The sequence below is a fragment of the Propithecus coquereli genome, unplaced genomic scaffold (genome assembly GCF_000956105.1).
Source record: "Propithecus coquereli isolate 6110/MARCELLA unplaced genomic scaffold, Pcoq_1.0 Scaffold210, whole genome shotgun sequence".
In the NCBI taxonomy this organism is placed as follows: Eukaryota; Metazoa; Chordata; class Mammalia; order Primates; family Indriidae; genus Propithecus; species Propithecus coquereli.
In genome coordinates, this window is record NW_012146079.1 from 5,128,026 (window position 1) to 5,147,850 (window position 19,825).

Sequence of the window (19,825 nt, forward strand, 5' to 3'; positions counted from 1 at the left end):
TGAGAGGGATGAATATGATTGGGTAGAAGAAAAAGGGACAGTCTTTAGACTCTAAGACACTTTTGAGTTTGAATTTTTGCAGGTAGAATACATTTGATGTAATACTGTAAAATCTTCCAAATAAAGTCTATTTGGTATATATTAGGTCTTATAAAATTTATTTCTTATCATAAAAATAATATATGCTAATCATAAAAAAATTCAGACAGTATTAAAGTCAAAATTTAATCATGAATCTTGGACATCTTTTAATGACAGACCATACTAAATTACTTCATTCTGTTAAATAATTGCATAGAATTCCATCATATAAATGTCCTATGATTATTTAACTATTCCATTGTAACTGGAATAACTAGGTTATTCTCAACCTTTTGTTATAACAAACTGCTACAGGGAACAAGCTTGTATGTCTGATCATGTGTTGTGCAGATCTGTAGGCTAATTCCTAAAGGTGCACTTGTTGGGCTAAATGTCAGAACCACATGTCTCATTTGGTCTCGGGTAGTCCTGGTTTACACCTCTCTTCCCAGCACTGAGTTCAGTGTTTCACTCTCAGAAGTGTTCAGTGTAGAGGGTAGACTAATTTTAAATTTTAATAGATGCTGCCAAGTTACCTTCCAAAAAGGTTTCCCTACACCTTCATCATGCTGCAGATCATAAAACTTTTTTAGTCTTTTTGAAATATTTTTATTTTCTTTAATTATGAATGATTGTTAAGATTTTTCAACCAAAGAATAGTTATTTTCTTCAATATAGAAAGACTGATATGGGCCTTTCTATTAAAAACAAACTTGCCAAAGGTGTTAAGCAAAATTAAAAGAAACCACCATACAGTCTAGAACTTTACTATTCCACTAAGTGATAAGAATAAAAGTGAGTATTAATAAGATGCAAAGAGATCCCACCCAAAGACATTTTTTTATTGTTTAATACTAAGTTGACTTTGCCTTGAAGTGGTCCCATGGTGTCAACTCCAAAGGTATTATAATAGCGAGGTTGTAATGTGTACTCTAAAGTAATGCTGTGAGCACATCAGAGGAACACTGCCCTGTTTTTCTTCCTTTTCATGGGAGTGACTCTATTGGATGAATGAGATAGTTTTAATTCTAGCATTCACAAACTCCACAAGCGTGAATCTTTGTGGTGACTAATAGGAAGGTCTTCGTAGAGTCATTAGGAGCATGAGTTTTCTGTCAGTAAGTCCTGTCCCTAGAGGACTAACATTAGAAACATCTAGTTATCTTAATCAGTGAGAAGACAGCAAATGCTAAGATTTCCATTTTGATGACAATTTAACCTCACTCTTTTCTTATATTTACAGATGAAGTTGGAAGCGGCTCCTGTATTTTACTTATCTTGCTGTGCATAGCAACGGTTTTCCTTAGTGTTGGAGGAACTGCGTTATACTGCACTTTCGGTGATATGGAGTCACCTGTTTGTACAGACTTTGCAGACAACGTGGACTTCTATTACACTAAGTTACTGCAGGGAATGGCAGAACTTAAACACTGGATCTACCTCTCCTAGCAGCATTCAAGAGAGACAGGCGTGCTGGCAGTGAGAATGAAAGATGTGAAACTTTCTAAACAGATTTTATTTCAGTTCTGTAACATTCCCCCCTTCCCCCAGTTATGAACCAAGGACATCAGCACCACGACTTTAAATGGCAATCCAGAGGAACTCTTGTTAGAATAATCCATTTAGTGAGGCAAATACTGATCTCAAGCATTGTGGATGGAAGGAATCATCTTTGGAGAGCCTATCTGTCTCCTCCTCGTTGCCTCCTAGTATAATGAGGTACACTGAGCAGAATTAAACAGGGTAGTCTTGGAACTACACTATTTTTAGCTACCTTGTCAAGCCAATGGTTAAAGGACACTTTTGGTTTACATTTGTTGGTCCATAGACGTTGCTTTCAGTCATCACGCAATAAGTTTGTATATAATCAAAAGGAGTTACTTTAATGGTTTCAATGTCATTTTTTAGTTAAGCTTAGAAGCTATGTAATTTAGGCTTTGTGCATTATTTCCAGATTCTTTCTCCATTTGTGAAATCATTGTGTGTGTGTATGTGTATGTGTGTTTCAGGCAGTTATGATAAGCAAATATCCAACATAGAGTAACAAAGATTATTTTTATTCTTTTAACTTGACTATGATGTGCAGGCACAAATCTTTGAAGAAGGCTTAACTGTGGAATAGATGAATTATAGAAATCTTGACCCTGAAATGAGAAACTGTGACTGATCTGTGGCAATTAACTTGATTAACTAGCCAAAATTAATCACAGGCCTGGAGGCAAAATGAAAGAGCCTCCTGAGTCTCAGGCAACAGTTTTGTCATGGATTCAATGCTTCCTGAAATGATGAATGTTGGACTCAACTCAATTCAGCCCTTATTGGGCACCTATTATGTTCTGAGAATCTAAGAACAAGAATACAAACATAATTAAGTTATAGTTCCTGCTATAGATATTTTAATTTGGTCTTATGTAAAATAAACCAATATTTTGGCAAGCAAAATCATCATATATAATTCAGTATTAACAGATCATGCATTCAGATATTTGAACATTCATTCATATCATGCGCTTGATTTAGACCCTACCGTGGGATCATTAAGTAAAAATTCAATCATACCTTCATAGGCAGATGTCTGATTTTTGTTTAAATCTGTTGGTTAGGTGGCCGTTCCTTATCTAAAGTACAGTGGTCTAACATTTAGGAAGCCTTGCTTTGACTTTTTATCAGGCAGCATTTTAAAAGAGCAAACATGAATTATAGTTTTTTAACAAGTGATCATTATTTCATCTTTTTCTTTAGCATCATTTGAAAGAAAAAGGGAGAAATTACTTTCTAGTTGTTACTGGCTGGTACAGTACCTCCCTTTGTGTTTCTGCTTATTTATTTAGATTACATGAATTTTAAAGGGCTTTTTATATAAGTTGAGAAAGTGTGTTGCTGAGCATGCATTTGGTTATCCCAATGCTAGATATTTAATTACTATGTATTTAGTGTTTTGATTCTGTATATTTCAGTTCACTGTGTTTTTAGACTTGTTTATTTTTAAACTGATGTTTCATTTTCACTTGTAATACTGTTTGATTTATCTCTATCATGTCACCATAAACTGTAATATTTTCAAGGGTTATAGATCAAAGATATTTATTTAGAATTGTACAGGATACTGAGATTTAGATTCCTTATACTTAAGGCTGATTTTATTAGAAGATTATTTTAATGTTCTATTATAAATTTTAAGAATTTGTATTCAAATTGTATGTAAAATATGTAAAATGTTGACGGTACTATCTTAAGTGGTTCTATAAAGCTGTTCATGAGGTCTACTGTGAGGGTCACCCTCATCACAGACAAACCTCTTCTGTTTTATCCTCAATTTCTAGTTACAGGAATTTGGTGATGCTTATTTCTGCTGATTTTATGTCAAAATAAGTTAAAATTGCCCTCCTGTTCACCTCGTTTAGATCACTCTCAGAGTCCTGTATAATCTCTGCTGTAATATTTGCCTATAGGCGACCCAGGCCACTTCTTCTGAAACCCAAGACTCCCTGGGGACCTTCGCACTGAGATGGAGGAATCAGAACAATACCTTGCTCATCAGGGGCCCAGTGAGTCTCAGAAAAGCCGTGGGTGTCCTCACCGCTTCCCACAGAGGCCGAGGTGAGCTCAGGAGCATATTGATATCTTGACTTAAAATAGGCATGAAATCTCAACTAGAAAAATTAGGGCAACTTTAAAAAATGTAATAGTCATTTATTGCATGAATTGGAGTAATTCCACCTGGTGGTGAAAGGATTGTTATCTCACACATAAAAAATTCATCCAGTTTTACAAAAATGTAATTTCTTCTGTCACTTGAAAGTACTGACAACTATTTGTAACTAATCTTCCTTAAGAACTGTATTTGAGGATATCAAATCGAGCTTGTAATTTAAAATCTATACCAACAAAGTGTCTCAGAGAGTTTATTTGAACACTTGGGTGCTGAGAAAACCTGCTTTAAAGTGAAAATATAATTTTAGAAGTTGGTCTGGCCCCACAAGTAGATGGTCACCTATTTTGGGAAGTCTAATAGGTCCCTAAGTAAAGGCTCCCCAGGCTCTAAAATACTTCCCCTTTCTGCCTTCTACAGCATCTGAAATTTGCTCTAAAAACTCATTCTTTTAAATTTAAAAATCAAAATCCTCTGGAAGGTTTACTTTGTTGAGCTGTGAGTATGTGTATTAGATGTGGACAGAATATGAGACTTGAAAGGACAGATGTGACTTGGGTCTTGCCGGAGTGACGGGAGGACACGAGTGGGAGTGGCAGGGATGGAGGGCGGGGTAGGAGTTGGGGAGAAAAGGAGAGAATGTGGGAAAGAACAAATCCTTTAGCTATTAATTTGTTTTACTGAAGCTGGCTTTGCGGCGTTTACCCCCATCCAAAGAAAAACTGAATTTTTCTCTCTCTGCTGACATGACCCGTATAACTCTCTCTGTTTCTTTGGTCTCACTCTGGTATACTACTTTATGCAGTGTATGTAGTGTTTTCACATTTAATTCATTAGATGCTTAGATCAGTAAGCACACATCCCTCAAGTCCAGGTCTTATAACTCCCCAAGTCGGTTATATTAATACTTTCTATTCTATCATGTTGCCTCTACTTCAGAATGATTCTAGAGTTTATGGCACAAATCCTAGTGCCATCTGCTATTCTAACGACCTCAAAGATAAACATTTATTGAGCCTCAGGTACTAACTCTCTAAAAGCTACAGTGAGTTTAAAATTGCTGAGTAGAGTAAATCTCCCTGGGTTTAGGCTAGTGAGAGATAAGGCGTGGTAACCTATGGGCATCTTTTCTCCCTGATCAAAGAAGAGTTACTCCTAAACTCAACTTTTTGTCTATTACCCTGAGATCAGAGCAGAACCATGAGCAACAGTGTTTATCCCTGTGTTTACCTTGACAGACATTTGAATGCCTACAGTGTGCCTAGCACTGAGCTGGGTGCTGGGCTCCAGAAACAAGAAATGGTAGCAGGTTAAAGAATTACTATCTGGTGAAGGAAATGTATTTGTGAAGAGGGAATAAAAATGAAGAAACCAGGAAACATGCTACTCATGGGGGTGGAAACTTGGGCTTATTCTTGCCTAGCATGTGCCTTATACTATTAGATATAAAAGTAAAATTCTGTCTAAGCCACCTGCAGAACAACCAGATGGGAATCTTGACAGGAATCTTTTCTCACAGCCAAAGTTCTAGTAATTATTAGCTAATAATTATTACTATTCACTTCTAGTTGGTACTTGTGACATTAATAGCTGGTAGGTTTTTCTAGCAGTGGAAAGCTTCTCTGCAAGAGCCTTCTTCAAAATTGAAAGTCTGAATTGCCTGAATTGAAAACCTTCTCACAAAGAAAGCTCCAGTCCCAGATGGCTTCACCAGTAAATTCTATCAATCATTTAAGAAAGAAAGAATACCCATCCTTTGAATACTCTATTAGAAAGAGGGAGGGTGGCCAGGCACGATGGCTCATACCTGTAATCCCAGTGCTTTGGAACACCAAGGTGGGAGGATCGCCCTGAGCCTAGAAGTTTGAGACCAGCCTGAGCAGCATAGTAAGACCCCATCTCTTAAAAAAAAACTTATTTTTTTTTTTTTTTTTTATTTTATTTTTTGAGACAGAGTCTCACTCTTTTTGCCCGGGCTAGAGTGAGTGCCGTGGCGTCAGCCTAGCTCACAGCAACCTCAAACTCCTGGGCTCAAGCGATCTTTCTGCCTCAGCCTCCCGAGTAGCTGGGACTACAGGCATGCGCCACCATGCCCGGCTAATTTTTTCTATATATTTTTAGTTGTCCAATTAATTTCTTTCTATTTTTAGTAGAGACGGGGTCTCGCTCTTGCTCAGGCTGGTTTCGAACTCCTGAGCTCAAACAATCCGCCCACCTCGGCCTCCCAGAGTGCTAGGATTACAGGTGTGAGCCACCGCGCCCGGCCCAAAAATTTATTTTTTAAATTAGCTGGGCATTGTGGCACACTCCTATAGTCCTAGCTACTCCAAACGCTGAGGCAGGAGGATCACTTGAACTCAGGAATTTGAGGTTATGGTGAGCTATGATGGTGCCACTACACTCTGGCCTGAATGACAGAGCGAGACCCTATCTCAAAAGAATAAGAAAAAAGAGGGAGAGAGTTCTTCACTTTACGAAACCACTATTACTCTGATACCAAAACCAAGCAAAGACAATAAGAAAAAAACTAAGATCAATATCACTCATGAACTTAGACACAAAAATCCTTAACAAAATGGTAGATCAAATCTAAAAATATATAAAAAAGATAATAAACTGTCATGACCAAATGAAATTTATCCCTGGAATACAATGTTGATTTAATAGTCAAAATTCACTCAATATAATTCACCATTTCAACAGACTAAAAAAGAAAAACCATATGATCATATCAATAAGTACATTAAATTCATACACCATTCATGATAAAAACTCAACAAATTAGATGTGAACTTCCTCAACTTGATAAAGGACATTTATGAAAAACTCACAGCTAATATTAGTATTAATAATAAATACTTAATGGAGAGGCCAGGCATGGTGGCTCACATTTGAAATCCTACCACTTGGGAGGCCAAGGCAGGAGGATTACTTGAGCCCAGAAATTTGAGACCAGCCTGGACAATAGCAAGATCCTGTCTCACAAAAAATTTTCTGAAAACTTAGCTAGGCATGGTGGTGCACGCCTGTAGTCCCAGCTATTCAGGAGGCTGAGGCAGGAGGATCACTTGAGCCCAGGCGTTTGAGGTTGCTGTGAGCGAGGCTGACACCACTGCGCTCTTAGCCTGGGCAAAGAGAGAGAGACCCTGTGTCCTAAAAAAAAAAATTAACGGAGAAAAACCAAATGTTTTTCTTCCTAAGATTAGGAACAAGGCAAGAACACTTTTATTCAACATTGTACTGGAGATCTAAAAAAAAGAAAAAGAAATAAAAGACTTCCCAATTATAAAGGAAGAAAGAAAACTTTTCACAAATGACGTGATTGTTTATAAATATAATCCGAAGAAATCTACAAAATGCTGCTAGCATAAGTGAATTTAGCAAGGTCACAGGATACAAGGTCAATATACAAAAAATAGTATTTCTGCATACTAGCAGTGGACAATTGGAAAATGAAATTTAAAATTCACGAATACATGAATAAAAATTTATTTCACAGTAGCATCAAAAACATGAAATACTTGCAAATTTAACAAAATATATGCAAAGCCTGTACACCGAAATCTATAAAGCATTGCTGAAAGAAAAGATTTAAATAAATGGAGAGATACATTCTGTTCACGGGTTGGAAGACTTGATATTGTTAAGATGTCATTTCTCCCCAAATTGATCCATTGGTCTGACACAATTCCAGTCAAAACTCCAGCAATTTTTGATAAATGAACAGGTTCTTTAATCCCAGCTACTTCGGAGGCTGAAGCAGGAGGATCACTTGAGCCCAGGAGTTTAAGACCAGCCTGGACAACATTGTGAGACCCCCATCTGAAAACAAAAAAAGGAAAAAAATTAACATGTTAATTTTAAAATTTGTGGGATGCAAGTGTCCTAGAAGATAGCCAATGAAATTGTTAGTACAAAACTGAAGGATTTATACTTCCTAATTTTAAGACTTAATGCTATTATACAAATAATCAAACTGTGGTATAGTGAAACGATAGTTCAGAAATAGATCTACATGTATATGTTCAAATAATCTACAAAGGTAACAAGGTAATTCAGTAGGGGAAAAGGAAGTCTTTTCAACAAATAATGCTGAAACAACTGAATATCCAATTGAGAAAAATGAACATAGACTTCTACCTCACATAACACACAAAAATTAAAATAAATGAATCTAAGTAAATGTAAAAGCTAAAACTATAAAACAACTAGAAGAAAACATAGGAGAAAATCTTTGTAACCTTTGGATAACCAAAGATTTCTTAAAACACAAAACAAAGCATAAGAGAAAAAAAAACCAATAAACTGGACTTTAAAAACTTGTGCTTTTCAAACAACATGGTAAGGGAAATGAAAAGGCAAGCCTAAGATCAGGGGAAAATATTCAAAATACATTTATCCAGCAAAAGCCTTGTATCCAGAATATATAAACATCTCACATTTCACACAACTCAATATCATGACAACCCAATTTTAAAACTTTGAACACCCTTTGTAAGAAAATATACAAATGGCTAACGAGCACATGAAAAAATGCTATTAGTCATCAAGATAATGCAAGTTAAAACAATGCAATATCAGTACACACCCACTGAAATGACTAAAATTTTAAAAACTGACAGTGCGCCCAGGAATGCAAGAGTAGTTCGGCACATGGAAATCAATGTCATACATTAATAGAACAAAGGGGGAAAAAATAACATGATTATCTCTACAGATGCAGAAAAGGCTTTGAACATCCTTTCATGATAAAAAATAAAAACTCTGAATAAACTAGGAATAGAAGGGAACTTCCTCAACACAATAAAGGGCATTCATGAAAACTCACAGATAACCTCTGAAAGACTGAAAGCTTTCACTCTTAGATCAGGAACAAGACAAGGATGCTCACTTTCATCACTGCTATTCAACACAGTACTGGAAGTTCTAATCAGAGAAATTAGACAAGAAAAACATAAAAGGCATCCACTATGGTTTGAATGTGTCCCCCAGAAAGCATGTGTTAGACTCTTAATCTCCAGTGCAACAGTGTTGGGAGATAGGGGCTAATGGGAGGTGTTTAGGTCGTAAGGGCTCCATCTTCATGCATGGACTAATGCCAATTATAAAAGGGCGTGAGCCTGCAAGTTGGAACTCTTCTCTCTGTCTCACCATCTACTGTGGGATGATACAGTAAGAAGGCTTTTACCAGATGCTGACTCCTCAGTCTTGGACTTCTCAGGCTCCAGAACCATGAACCAATAAATTTCTGTTTGTTGGAAATTACCTAGTTTGTGGTATTCTGTTATAGCAGCACAAAACAGATTAAGATAACATCCAAATTGGAAAGGGAGAAGTAAGACTATTTACATATGACATGTTCCTATATATAGAAAGCCCCTAAAAATCCACAAGAAAGCTACTAGAGCTAGTAAACAAGTTCAGCAAAGTTGCAGGGCACAAGATCAATACACAAAAATCGGTTGTTTCTATACACCAGCAATTAACAATCCAAAAAGGAAATTAAGAAAGTAATTCCATTTACAATAGCATCCAAAAGAATAAAATACCTAGGAATAAATTTAGCCAAGGAGGTGAAAGACTTGTACATTGAAAACTACAAAACATTGATGAAAGAAATTAAAAAAGACTTCAATAAATGGAAAGCTACCCCATGTTTATATGTATAAGAAGACAATATTAAGATGTCAATACTACCCAAAGCAATCTACAGATTCAATGCAATCCCCATCAAAATTCCAGTAGCATTTTATTGCAAGAAGGGAAAAGTCAATTACCAAATTTATATGGCAGTACAAGAGGACCCAAATAGCCAAAACAGTCTCAAAAAAGAAAAAGTTGGAGGACTCATACTTCCCAATTTCAAAACTCTCTACAAAGCTACAATAATCAAATCAGGGTGGTACTGGCATAAGGATAGACATATAGAACCATGGAATAGAATTGAGAGTCCAGAAATAAACTCATACATCTTTAGCAGGTTCATTTTTAGCGAGTGTGTCAAGTCCGATCAGTGGGGAAAGAATACTCTCTTCAACAGATGGTGCTGGGACAACCAGATTCCCACGTGCAAATGAATGAAGTTGGACCCCTGCCTCACACGAAATACAAAAATTGACCCCAGATGGATCAGCAACCTAAATGTGGGATAAATCCATAAAACTTTGAAGAAAACAGAGGAGTAAATCTCCATAAACATATATTTAGCAATGGATTCTTCGATACGACAAGAAAAGCACGAACAACAAAAGAAAATATAGAAATTGGACATCATCGAGCTATTTAAAAATTTGTGCCTTAAAGGACATTATCTAGAAAATCAAAAGACAACCCACAGAGTGGGAAGAAGTATCTGCAAACTATGTATCTGATAAGGGTTTAATGTCCAAGTATACAAAGAACTATGACTCAACAATAAGACAACCCAATTTAAAAATGGGCAAAGAATTTAAATACACATTTCTTCAAAGAAGATATACAAATGGGCAACAGACACGTGAAAAGATGCTCCACATCATTGGTCATTACAGAAATGCAAATCAAAACCACAATGAGAGTAATGAAATGATACATGCTACAGCATGGATGAATATTGAAATTATTACGCTATGTGAAATAAGCCAGATACAAAAGAACAAATACTGTGTTATTCCAGTTATATGAAATACCTATAATATGCAAATTCAAAGAGACAGAAAGAAGGTCAATTTGAGGTTACCAGAAGCTGGAGAAATGGGGAGTTATCACTTAATTGTTACAGTGTTTCTGTTGGGGGTGATGAAAAAGTTTTAGAAATAGATGGTGGTGATGGTTGCACAACACTGAATGTACTTAATGCCACTGAATTGTACACTTAAAAATGGTTAAAATGGCAAATTTTATGTTGCATATATTTTACCACACACACAGACTGACACTGGCAAGCGTTGGTGAGGACGTGGAACAATCAAATTCTCATACACGAGTGGGAATGTGAAATGGTGCAACCACTCTGGAAAACAGTTCGTCAATTTCTTATAAAGTTAAACACGCATCTGCTGCACCACCGGCAATTCCAGACCAGGTTCTTACCTAAGAGAGATGAAAACTCGTCCACACAAAAACTTTTACACAAATGTTCCTAGTTGCTGTATCCATAACAGCCCAAAGATAGAAACACCGCAATGTCCATCACCAATGCAAGAGAACACTACTCAGCAATAAAAAAAGAGAAAACTATGGATACAAAAGTGACACGGATGAATCTCAAAATAATTATTCTGGGTGAAAGGAGCCAGAAACAAAAGGGTACATATCGCGTGTGTCCATTTATAGAAAGTTTTAGAAAAGGCACACTAATCCATAGTGACACAAACAAGATCGATTTCCCTAAGGAGTGCAGGATGGAGGGAGGATGGATTGCAACAGTCATGGGACAACATCTGAGATTGAAGAAAACATTTTGTATCTTTATTATGGTGTTAATTTCATGGGTATATACATTTTTCAAAATTCATTGAGTTATAACACTTTAAATGGATGCAGTTACGGTATGTAAATTGCACCTCAATAAAGTTGTTTTAAAAATGTGTTCGGTTTGTAGCTTTGTGGGATCTCAAGGTACCATGAGGGGCAAGGGAACCCCTGCTGTCTATCAGAATACCGTATTCCCTTTCACTGTTGCTTAATTATGTTAGAAAAGAATTTTTGGTGACCTCCAAGCACCAGCCCTCATTTGTATAAGACCTAAGTTCTCAACTGGCTATTTATATAGTGTTGAGATCAATGCACTAGTTCAAAATGCCTTGATGTCCATCTTCATTATCTTCACTGCTTTTAGATCCCTCTAGTTTTTTTCTGAAATGTTGAGACAGTGATTTTAAAATTATGCTTTTTTTCTACTTGATGCAGCAGTCCAAATTCCAAACCCAATCTAATTATAGATCTTCGGTAAGGACAATCTGATCTCCCTCTGGCTGGAATGCATTGATCAAATGTGAGGTTTTGTGATTTTATTGCTTTTCTTAATTGCCTTGGATCAAGGGTCAGGAAGGAGATATGCACTTAGGGAGTAGAGGCAGCTTACATCATTTATTAGAATGACGACAGCCCGTAAATGGCTGATTCTTATATTTTCCAAGTGCAAGACTGGAGGTTGACAAGATATGTACATACTAAACAAAGAAGAAAAAATATCCTTGCTTAAGCTTCTCATCTGGATAGGAACTTGGTCCAAAAGTGACTAAATGTAGATAATCTGCCCTTTCTTTCCCTATTTTATATTTTTCTTGAACAGGAAAACTAAATTATTGGAATAGGAATAGCATTTTTGCCAGCCCTGGAGAGGAGGCTTTCGGGGTATAGGAGTTTGGTGGTACGTAAGGGAAGCAGTCCCTAGGATTGGAATCTTCATGATGGATGATATCACATTAACTAGCCGTTTAGCCTCTTCTTTGGACTTCAATTTCCTCATCTATACAATTCCTAAGATAATGTCAAACTTTAAAATACTCTGACTCTTTGAATATCCAAAAGTATTCTACTTTCCATCATTAAGAAAAGACAGCTTGGATGTCAGTATTTGGTGGGCGAATGTAATATTTGGATTAGGTTGGATGGGAGTTCTTTGAAGCTGTATGTGGAGGTAAGAGATAGAATATACTAGTTTATACATAGACTTTGAAGTGCCCACTGTGCCCATAGCCCCCTTCTAAGCAGGAGCCTGGCACAGATGGTTTCTTCTCAGTGAGGTTTGCTGTTTTGTGTTGCATTATCCTGCAATCCTAGCCACCGCTGATTAGATTGGGGGATTGGTGCCTTAGCCTGATGCACTCCTTGAAACTTTAACATGAAAGAGGATAGTGACTGGATGAAAATGGGTTCTCTGGGGAGTTGTTGTCTCCAGAGCAACACAGAATCAGGAATTTTTGTGGCTAGTATCTGCCCAAGCAGGTCATCTCTCTGATAATTTGAATTTGGGACACAGAGCCTGCATCCAGCCCTGGCAATAGGAAGGTGCAGAAGCTCCGACATGAGGCTGAAGAGCCCAGGAACAGCAAAACCACTAAAGCAGAGAACCAGAAAGTCTCGCTCTTGAGGGTCACCAAGAGCTATAGTCCAAACAACATTCCATTTCCAGAAGACCTGGCACTGGGAGAGAATATCCTTATTCTAACGGTTCCTTGTACAAGGTGACCTTGGAAAGAGTCTATTCCCGGCAAATTGAGACCAGCTACACTACTTGTGTGTAAGCATTGTCTGGCTCTTTAAAATCATGTTATTTTAGACTTATTAGGAAGCATAGACACTAACTAATTTTCTCTGCTGTGTGAGAAATGAAGCCAAGATCTAAGGAGTTCCAATAAGAGCAACAAAGCTAATGAAAGACTTTCCACTCCTAGTTGCCACTGCATCCTTCTACTGCTCTTTAGTTACCTAGGACTTGTACATTTGATCACGGTTACTCTGGATCTTGCATATGGAAAAAGACAGCAGAGGCAGTTCCTCCATATCAGCAAGCCACAGGCAGTGGGGCATCAGTGTGTGGTTGTCCTGTGCTTGTGGGAGTCACCCTGGGGGATCCCAGTGAGAAGGCAGGGGGTTTCCCTGGCAGACCTGTGCATGCACTCAGTGCCTAGGGGCGCCAGATAAAATACAGGATGCCCAGTTACTGCACGGGACATGGTTGTACTAAAAATTGTTTGTTTATCTGAAATTCAAATTGAATTATGTGTCCTGTATTTTTGTTTGCTAATCTGGCAATCCTACCAGTACCACATGTTACAGATGCTGAGGACTAGAGGAGCAGAGGGACTTGGTCACCAGGAGCTTCCCTTTCAGGATTTCCTAAGCTTCCCAATGTCATGCACGGGTCTGCAAACAGAAAACATGGCATCAGCACAGCTGTGAGAAGAGTATATCTGCTAAGGGGCAGAATGCAATCAGGTGTTGGCATTTGTGACACTCAAAACTCCGAGTCTGTAGAATTTGAATTGTTTTTAATCTTTCACAAAAGTGAGAATTTAATCATAGATTAGAATGTAATGAACAAAAATTAGTACTCTGCCTAAAGTTAAAAATCTTCCAAATGTAGTTCTGTGTGCTGTTTGTCCTATAAGATGCCAGTCACCTTCAGTGGCCCAAACTCACAGCATTGTGTGTTTTCCTCCCGGTTTGCAAATAGCACAAGCGACAAACACCAGTGTGAGATATGGCCTATCACACCCGTTTGTGTTAGCTCTCGGGCCACCTCGTTTGCATTCGGGCCTTGTTCCAGATAGGAGATTGCTGGCTGTAGCTGGCCAGCGCTCAATTATTCATTGTGAAAAACCACGGCTTTTTCAGCTTTTTCGTTCAGTGCATTCCTTGGCTTTGCTTCCTGATGGCCTCTGCTTCCAACCGACAGCCGTTAGCCCTCTGCCCTGTTGTTTCCACTCGGGGAGACCAGCTCCTCTTCATGGGAGCTTTGGTGTCCTCAGTCTGACCTTCTCACAGGCCTGCAAACCCCATTTTGTGTCAAAAATCATTACTCATAAACAGAAGTGCATTAGCATTAGCTGTGGCCAAAATCCATCTGGTCTCTTCCCTTCTGCTTAGGGTGATAAATTGGCTGCAGGGCAGGCAGGGCAGGGCAGGGCAGCAGTGAGGCAGCCTTGTGTATACATGACGCAAGACTCCTTGTCCAGACAGTGACCTGGGAGGCACCCTCCCCTGGAGCTCCTTGGCCACCCTGGGAAGGAAAAGCAGATTCTAATGCAGGACACAGTAAACCTCAGGTTTGCCTGCATGTCTGCAAAGCATCCTAGATAAAACCTGTAAGAAAGAATAGAGGGAAGAACAATGAAAAATAACAGGATTTTAGAAACCATGCAAATTGATGAGCATGTGTGTGTGTGTGTGTGTTTTCTTTTAGCTAGTTACTAGTCTGGCAGGGCATAAACACTTAAGGGATCAATCATTTAAATAACAATAAACATCAATGGAAAATGTTGAAGGGATAAAAGAACAAAAACCCCAAAATGGAGCCTGGGCCGGGCAGGGTCTGGGGGAGAAGGGAGCTACCTGCCATCCACAGGCCTTTGCCCTGTGCCTACACTTCCCTTCCCCAGCGGCGTGGAGGTGGATCTCCTGGGAACCTTCCACCGCAGCACTTCTGTGACCTCATGTGCTCATTGTTGTCTCAGCTACCAGAGAGGAAAGCTTAGGCAGCGGCCGCTGTTATTTTCTGCAGCTGCTTATGGGATATAAGTCCTTCCTTGTGCTTCCTTGTCCTTAACTTTTCCAGGTCTGATTTCTAATGATATTGTTTTTTCCCTGCACCATTTTTCTATAGTGTTTTTAGTTCTTTGGAATACTATGGTAAAAATGAAAAGAAATTTTTTCTTATTCCAGTAAGGACAAATAGACAAGTCAGAAGCCTGAGTCTTCAATTCTGGTGCCTTCCTGAGACCTCGGCTTTTGCCTCGCATAATACAAGGAGGACTGTCTGTGGGTGCACCCGTCTGAGCTGAAAACCCCCCTGGGAAGCACACAGCGCACTAGGGAGGAGGGGCTGGGAGCCAGAGCTGGAAAGGGCACAGCCTGTCTTTAACAATTACTTCTGCATTTTCCAAAAGGCAGTTAAACCAGTTGGAAGCCAGGCATTGGAGAGTGGCCTCCTTGGCAACGTTTCTTAAATCTACAGACGGCGATGAGGGAGCGATGCACATTGTTTTTCACATTTTCTAATAAATTGCCAACAGAATTATCGCCGTGTCATTTTAAGTCACGGCATCTTTCCTGTGTTCACTGAGTTGCCTGGGGCAGGCTGCAGCTGGTCACTGAGGGCTGCTGGGCCCTCCCCCTTGAACAAGGTGCGGGGCTGGCGTCCTGGAGCCGGCACTCCTAGTGTTAGCGGACCCAAGGAGTCTGCCTGCCCTTCCCCGTCCCCTTGCTGGGGAGTATTGATGCCATTGCAGGCTGAGGCTCAGCAGAGACCCTCTGGGTAGAGGATGGACTGGCACCCAGACAGCTTACAAAGTGGACCCCATGCTGGAGGGGTGGGGAATAGAAAAAAGAGGCTTGGAAGAAGCAAAGGGAATTTGCAAACAGAGGTACAGAGATTAACCTGGTTGGTACCTGAAGAGCTCCCAGCCAATCAGAGCCTGACTCCCCTCTCCTCTCCACCAATCTGGGCTTGCACCACTGCCTCCTCCCATCCCAGCTCCTACCAATCAGAGCCAGGGTCCCCTCTCCTCTCCACCAATCAGGGTTGCAGACAAAGAATGATCTTATCAAACCCCGCATGGATTCATCTATATCTTGTAGCTTGATGGGGAGTCTCTCCATGGAAGGCTGGGTCTCCGAGACGGTTGCTATGTTTCTATTGTCTATAGGAGGAAGGGGAGAGGGAAGAGCCAAGATAGAGGAGGACAAGGAGGGTAGAGCAATCTTTAGGGTTTAGATGTAATAGGGGTTTTTAAAAAGATTCCTATGTGGGTCTCAAAAACGAAGTGCCGGGGAGAAGAAATGAGGCAGCTGGGAACCCTCCGTCTCCTCCTGCAGATGTGGCTTCAAGCACATCTGTATCGGAAGGGCGCAGATTCCCTGGGCTTTGTCTCCCCAGCATGGTCTGCACTCTGGGCCACAGGCACGTATCTTATTCCTCGTTTTTTCCTTCCAGTCCTTTGGGGTGATGCTGCTTCAAAGTGTTTGGCTTGGCTCAATCCTGCTGCCTTCCGATTTCTCTCTGCTCCCAAGAGGACAAATTAATGGAGGGCCCACCAGGCAGCTCCCCACTTCTACAGTCAATAAAGGTCTGAAACACACAGGAATAAACTGAAGACATGATTTCACTTTAACTCAGGGGTTCGTGGCATTCTGTCCAGAGCAGGTAAAAGAAAATTGTTCCTAATCCCATTCACTGAGTGGAATTTATTTCTCCTTGAAAGAAAAAGTTGAGTTGAGTGCTATTTATCCTTGTGTGAAAATAAGAGGGTTTGTGAGAGCTCTTCTGGGCAGTTCTGGCATTAGATGCAGTGAGCACCCAACAGCTCTGATACAGAACACCTGCCTTCTCTAGGACACACAGCACTGGACTGTGTATCCCCAGCGCCCAGCCTGGGCTATTTCAACACATGCTAGTTGAATGAGTGAATGATTCAGTAACTATATGCCTGCATGGATGTGGGCTGTTGTTTATTTTTCTATGTCTCCTCGACTAAATTGGAAGTTTCTAGGCTGGAAGCCTAGCTGTTTTGCCTTTGTAACCTGCTCCCTGCCTTCCCAGTAGATGTTTATTAGTGATTATGACAGCCTCCTTGCTGTCATGGCTGAGGGACTCTGAGATACAGACCTTTCCTGGAAGTAGGCTCCAGTTCCACTTCCCAAGGCAGCACCTCCTCTCCACCTCCCCCAGCCCGTCCCTCACCTTCCCACAGGCAATCTCAGATGTTACCCCTACAAGCCTGGGGGGTCCCCAGAGCATCCTTCTCCAGGGCTGGCTGTGGCTTGGATGCATGTAACGAGCCTTCCTAATCACTAGAGAGTAGGTTTAACTTGAAACACAGATACAACTAATGGGTTCTATGACCTATGATTTATACCATAGAAACCAAGACACTTTGGGGAGCCAATAGGGACCCTATTATAATTACACCAAGATAGTAGGTGTGAACAGGAGTGTCCCAGGCAAACTGGGGTGTACGACCACCCTACTAATGGGTCCAAGGGTCTGAAAGAGAGAAAATGGATGTTTTGAGGGAGATGGAAACCTTGTAAGTTTGGGAACAGGGCAATTCATTCATTTGCCCAGAAGTGCCTCTGGGGACCTTCTGAATAGCTCACAAGTGCCTGCGAGCTGCAGTGAGAAGAAGAGTATTGTCTGTAAACACTGAATGTGTGGAATAAGCTTTTCTCAGAGGAATTCACAGCTCTTCATGCTTATTGTGTCGCATCTCCTCCTGTCTGCCCAGGCAGGGGAGCAGGGACATTGCAGACGGAGGGTTTGCAAGGTTTCAGATTGTGCAGACATAACCCCTGGAGTTCTTGTGGAGAACAGTGCAGTCTAGCAAAATGTGTCCCAGATGACAGCGCAGAAGTGACATACTTGCCCCCTACTTGTGTGACGTGTGGGTGTGCCATGAGGCGTGGGCCATGTGAGAGGCTGGGAGCTGACGGCTGAGTTTTCTCTGCGTGGTGGCTAAGCTCTGCACATGCGTGAATTCTGGGAAGCTTACTGTACCCGAACGACAGACCCATGAAGGACATGAACCCTTAGAGGTCCAAAGCGCCATTTCCCATCTAAGTGCCTGACTCAGGCTCAGGGGACACTTTCCCCCAGCCGGGATCCAGGCTCAGTGTTTGCAGCTTGACTTCTCACCCCATGGGAGGAGAAGCCCCTTATACACTCAGAGTGACCTACCGAGGGCTGTGTGGTGAGGAGAACACCTTTGACCTACTACAAAAAAAGTAGGGCCGAAACTGCAGAATCAAACTTTTAACTTAAAAAAAAATTCAGGTTTAAACAACTTTAGAGGAATACGTAAGCAAAAACATTTCCTTACCCTACCACAGAAATGGTTTACATATCCCTGCGGCCTCATTTAGTCCTTTTTCAAAATTTGAGATATAATTCTTACACCATAAAATCCACCAATTTAAAGTGTACAATTCGGTGGGTTTTAGTATCTTCATTTAGCCTGTGTATAAGGTTCCCCCTCCCCATAGTCATAATCATGGTATTTAAACATTTTTTGCTATTTTCTTCATTTTTCCTAATTTCATCCTCATGTTTCTATATCTCCATGCAATTGTTAAATTTATAATTTTAAATCAGAGGCATAATAGTCTGCCACATCAATATTCGTTCACTATGTAACCATTCTTCATTCATTAGATGTTTGGGCTTTCTACCTTTCCCTCTAATAGTAAATACAATTCTCTCTCTCTCTCTTTCTCTCCCTCTCCACCCTCCTAAGTGAAGATACACTGAGAATGAAAAAAAAAAAAGATAAGTAAAAAAATTTCAAAAATTAATACTACCATAAACATTATTGTATAGATAGATTTTTTTGAGTTACTGACTTAGTAATATATTCAAAAGTTTTAAATTAGTGAGTAAAAGGTGTGATTATTTTAAGGCTCTTGTTTTATTATTTTCTTCTAGAAAAGATCGAACGCCTGCAACAAACTAGAGATACCAGCAATGTTTGACATGTCTGTATCCAACACCTGACCAGCAGTGGGTTTATTTATTTTTTGCCAATAAGCATAAAATGGTGCACTGAAGCAATTTTAAATTTAATTTCTTTAATAACCAGAGAGGTAGCAAACCTTCCTACGCAGTGATTTCAAGAATATAAAAGGAGTCTTCGTGTGGTAGAATCACTCTCGTCATACCACACTACCGCTCGATGACCTAAAGTGCATTATTTCCATTAGATTCAAACCTAAACATAACACATAATTGGTGTTTAATACCTGTTTGGTTGCTTTATGGCTTCTAAATCTGGATATTTTCCCAACAGAGCGTAATTATCTTAGGTATTGTGCAACTTATCAATTTATTAACTCTCAGCTCCAAATTCACCCTTTTGGACTACTCTGTGAAAATGAATCTGGGCCTTTAAATATTTTTTCCTGTGCTAGCTGGCACTGAAATTTTGTCAGTAGAGGGTGTTGGAGAGACACTGCAGAAGGAAAAGAGGTTTATTTGCCTCCGGTTCCAGGGTGCTCACCGGGTAGCTCCTGCAGTAGCTACAGCCCACAGCACCCGGCAGACAGCACTCCCTGGCCTGGCCCCAGGCACCCCTCCACCGCCAGTGTTGTTCTATAGCAGAGTGCCCCTTGTGATAGAGACAACTCTCCAAGAACGGCTTTCCCTGGCATCTCAGAGGGCAGATTTCCAGAAAGATTTGACACAGGGCACCACAACAACTTCTCTTCGGTTTAGTGAATCACAGCTGCACAGTTCTAGAGCTCTGCCTTGGGTGGGGGTGAGGTGATCTCTCTCAGCCCTGTGGCTGGTTCTTATATTTGCTATTTCTATATTCACTGGCATTCTTTCTCTTTGTGACTAGCCAATTCCTCATTGCTAATACTGTTATAGTTAATAATTCTTTTTTTTTTTTTTTT

General features: G+C 40.0%; 1 protein-coding gene across 1 annotated transcript in view; it reads left to right on the top strand.

Annotated features, from left to right (window-relative positions):
* The window catches only part of CNST (consortin, connexin sorting protein), a 51,415-nt gene extending 47,203 nt beyond the window's left edge, over window positions 1–4,212 (top strand). The window contains exon 10 of the mRNA XM_012644400.1: window positions 1,325–4,212. Coding sequence (XP_012499854.1) covers window positions 1,325–1,530 — 206 coding nt within the window. The 3' untranslated portion in view covers window positions 1,531–4,212. The remainder of the gene's footprint in view (window positions 1–1,324) is intronic.
* The last annotated feature ends 15,613 nt before the right edge of the window (window positions 4,213–19,825 follow it).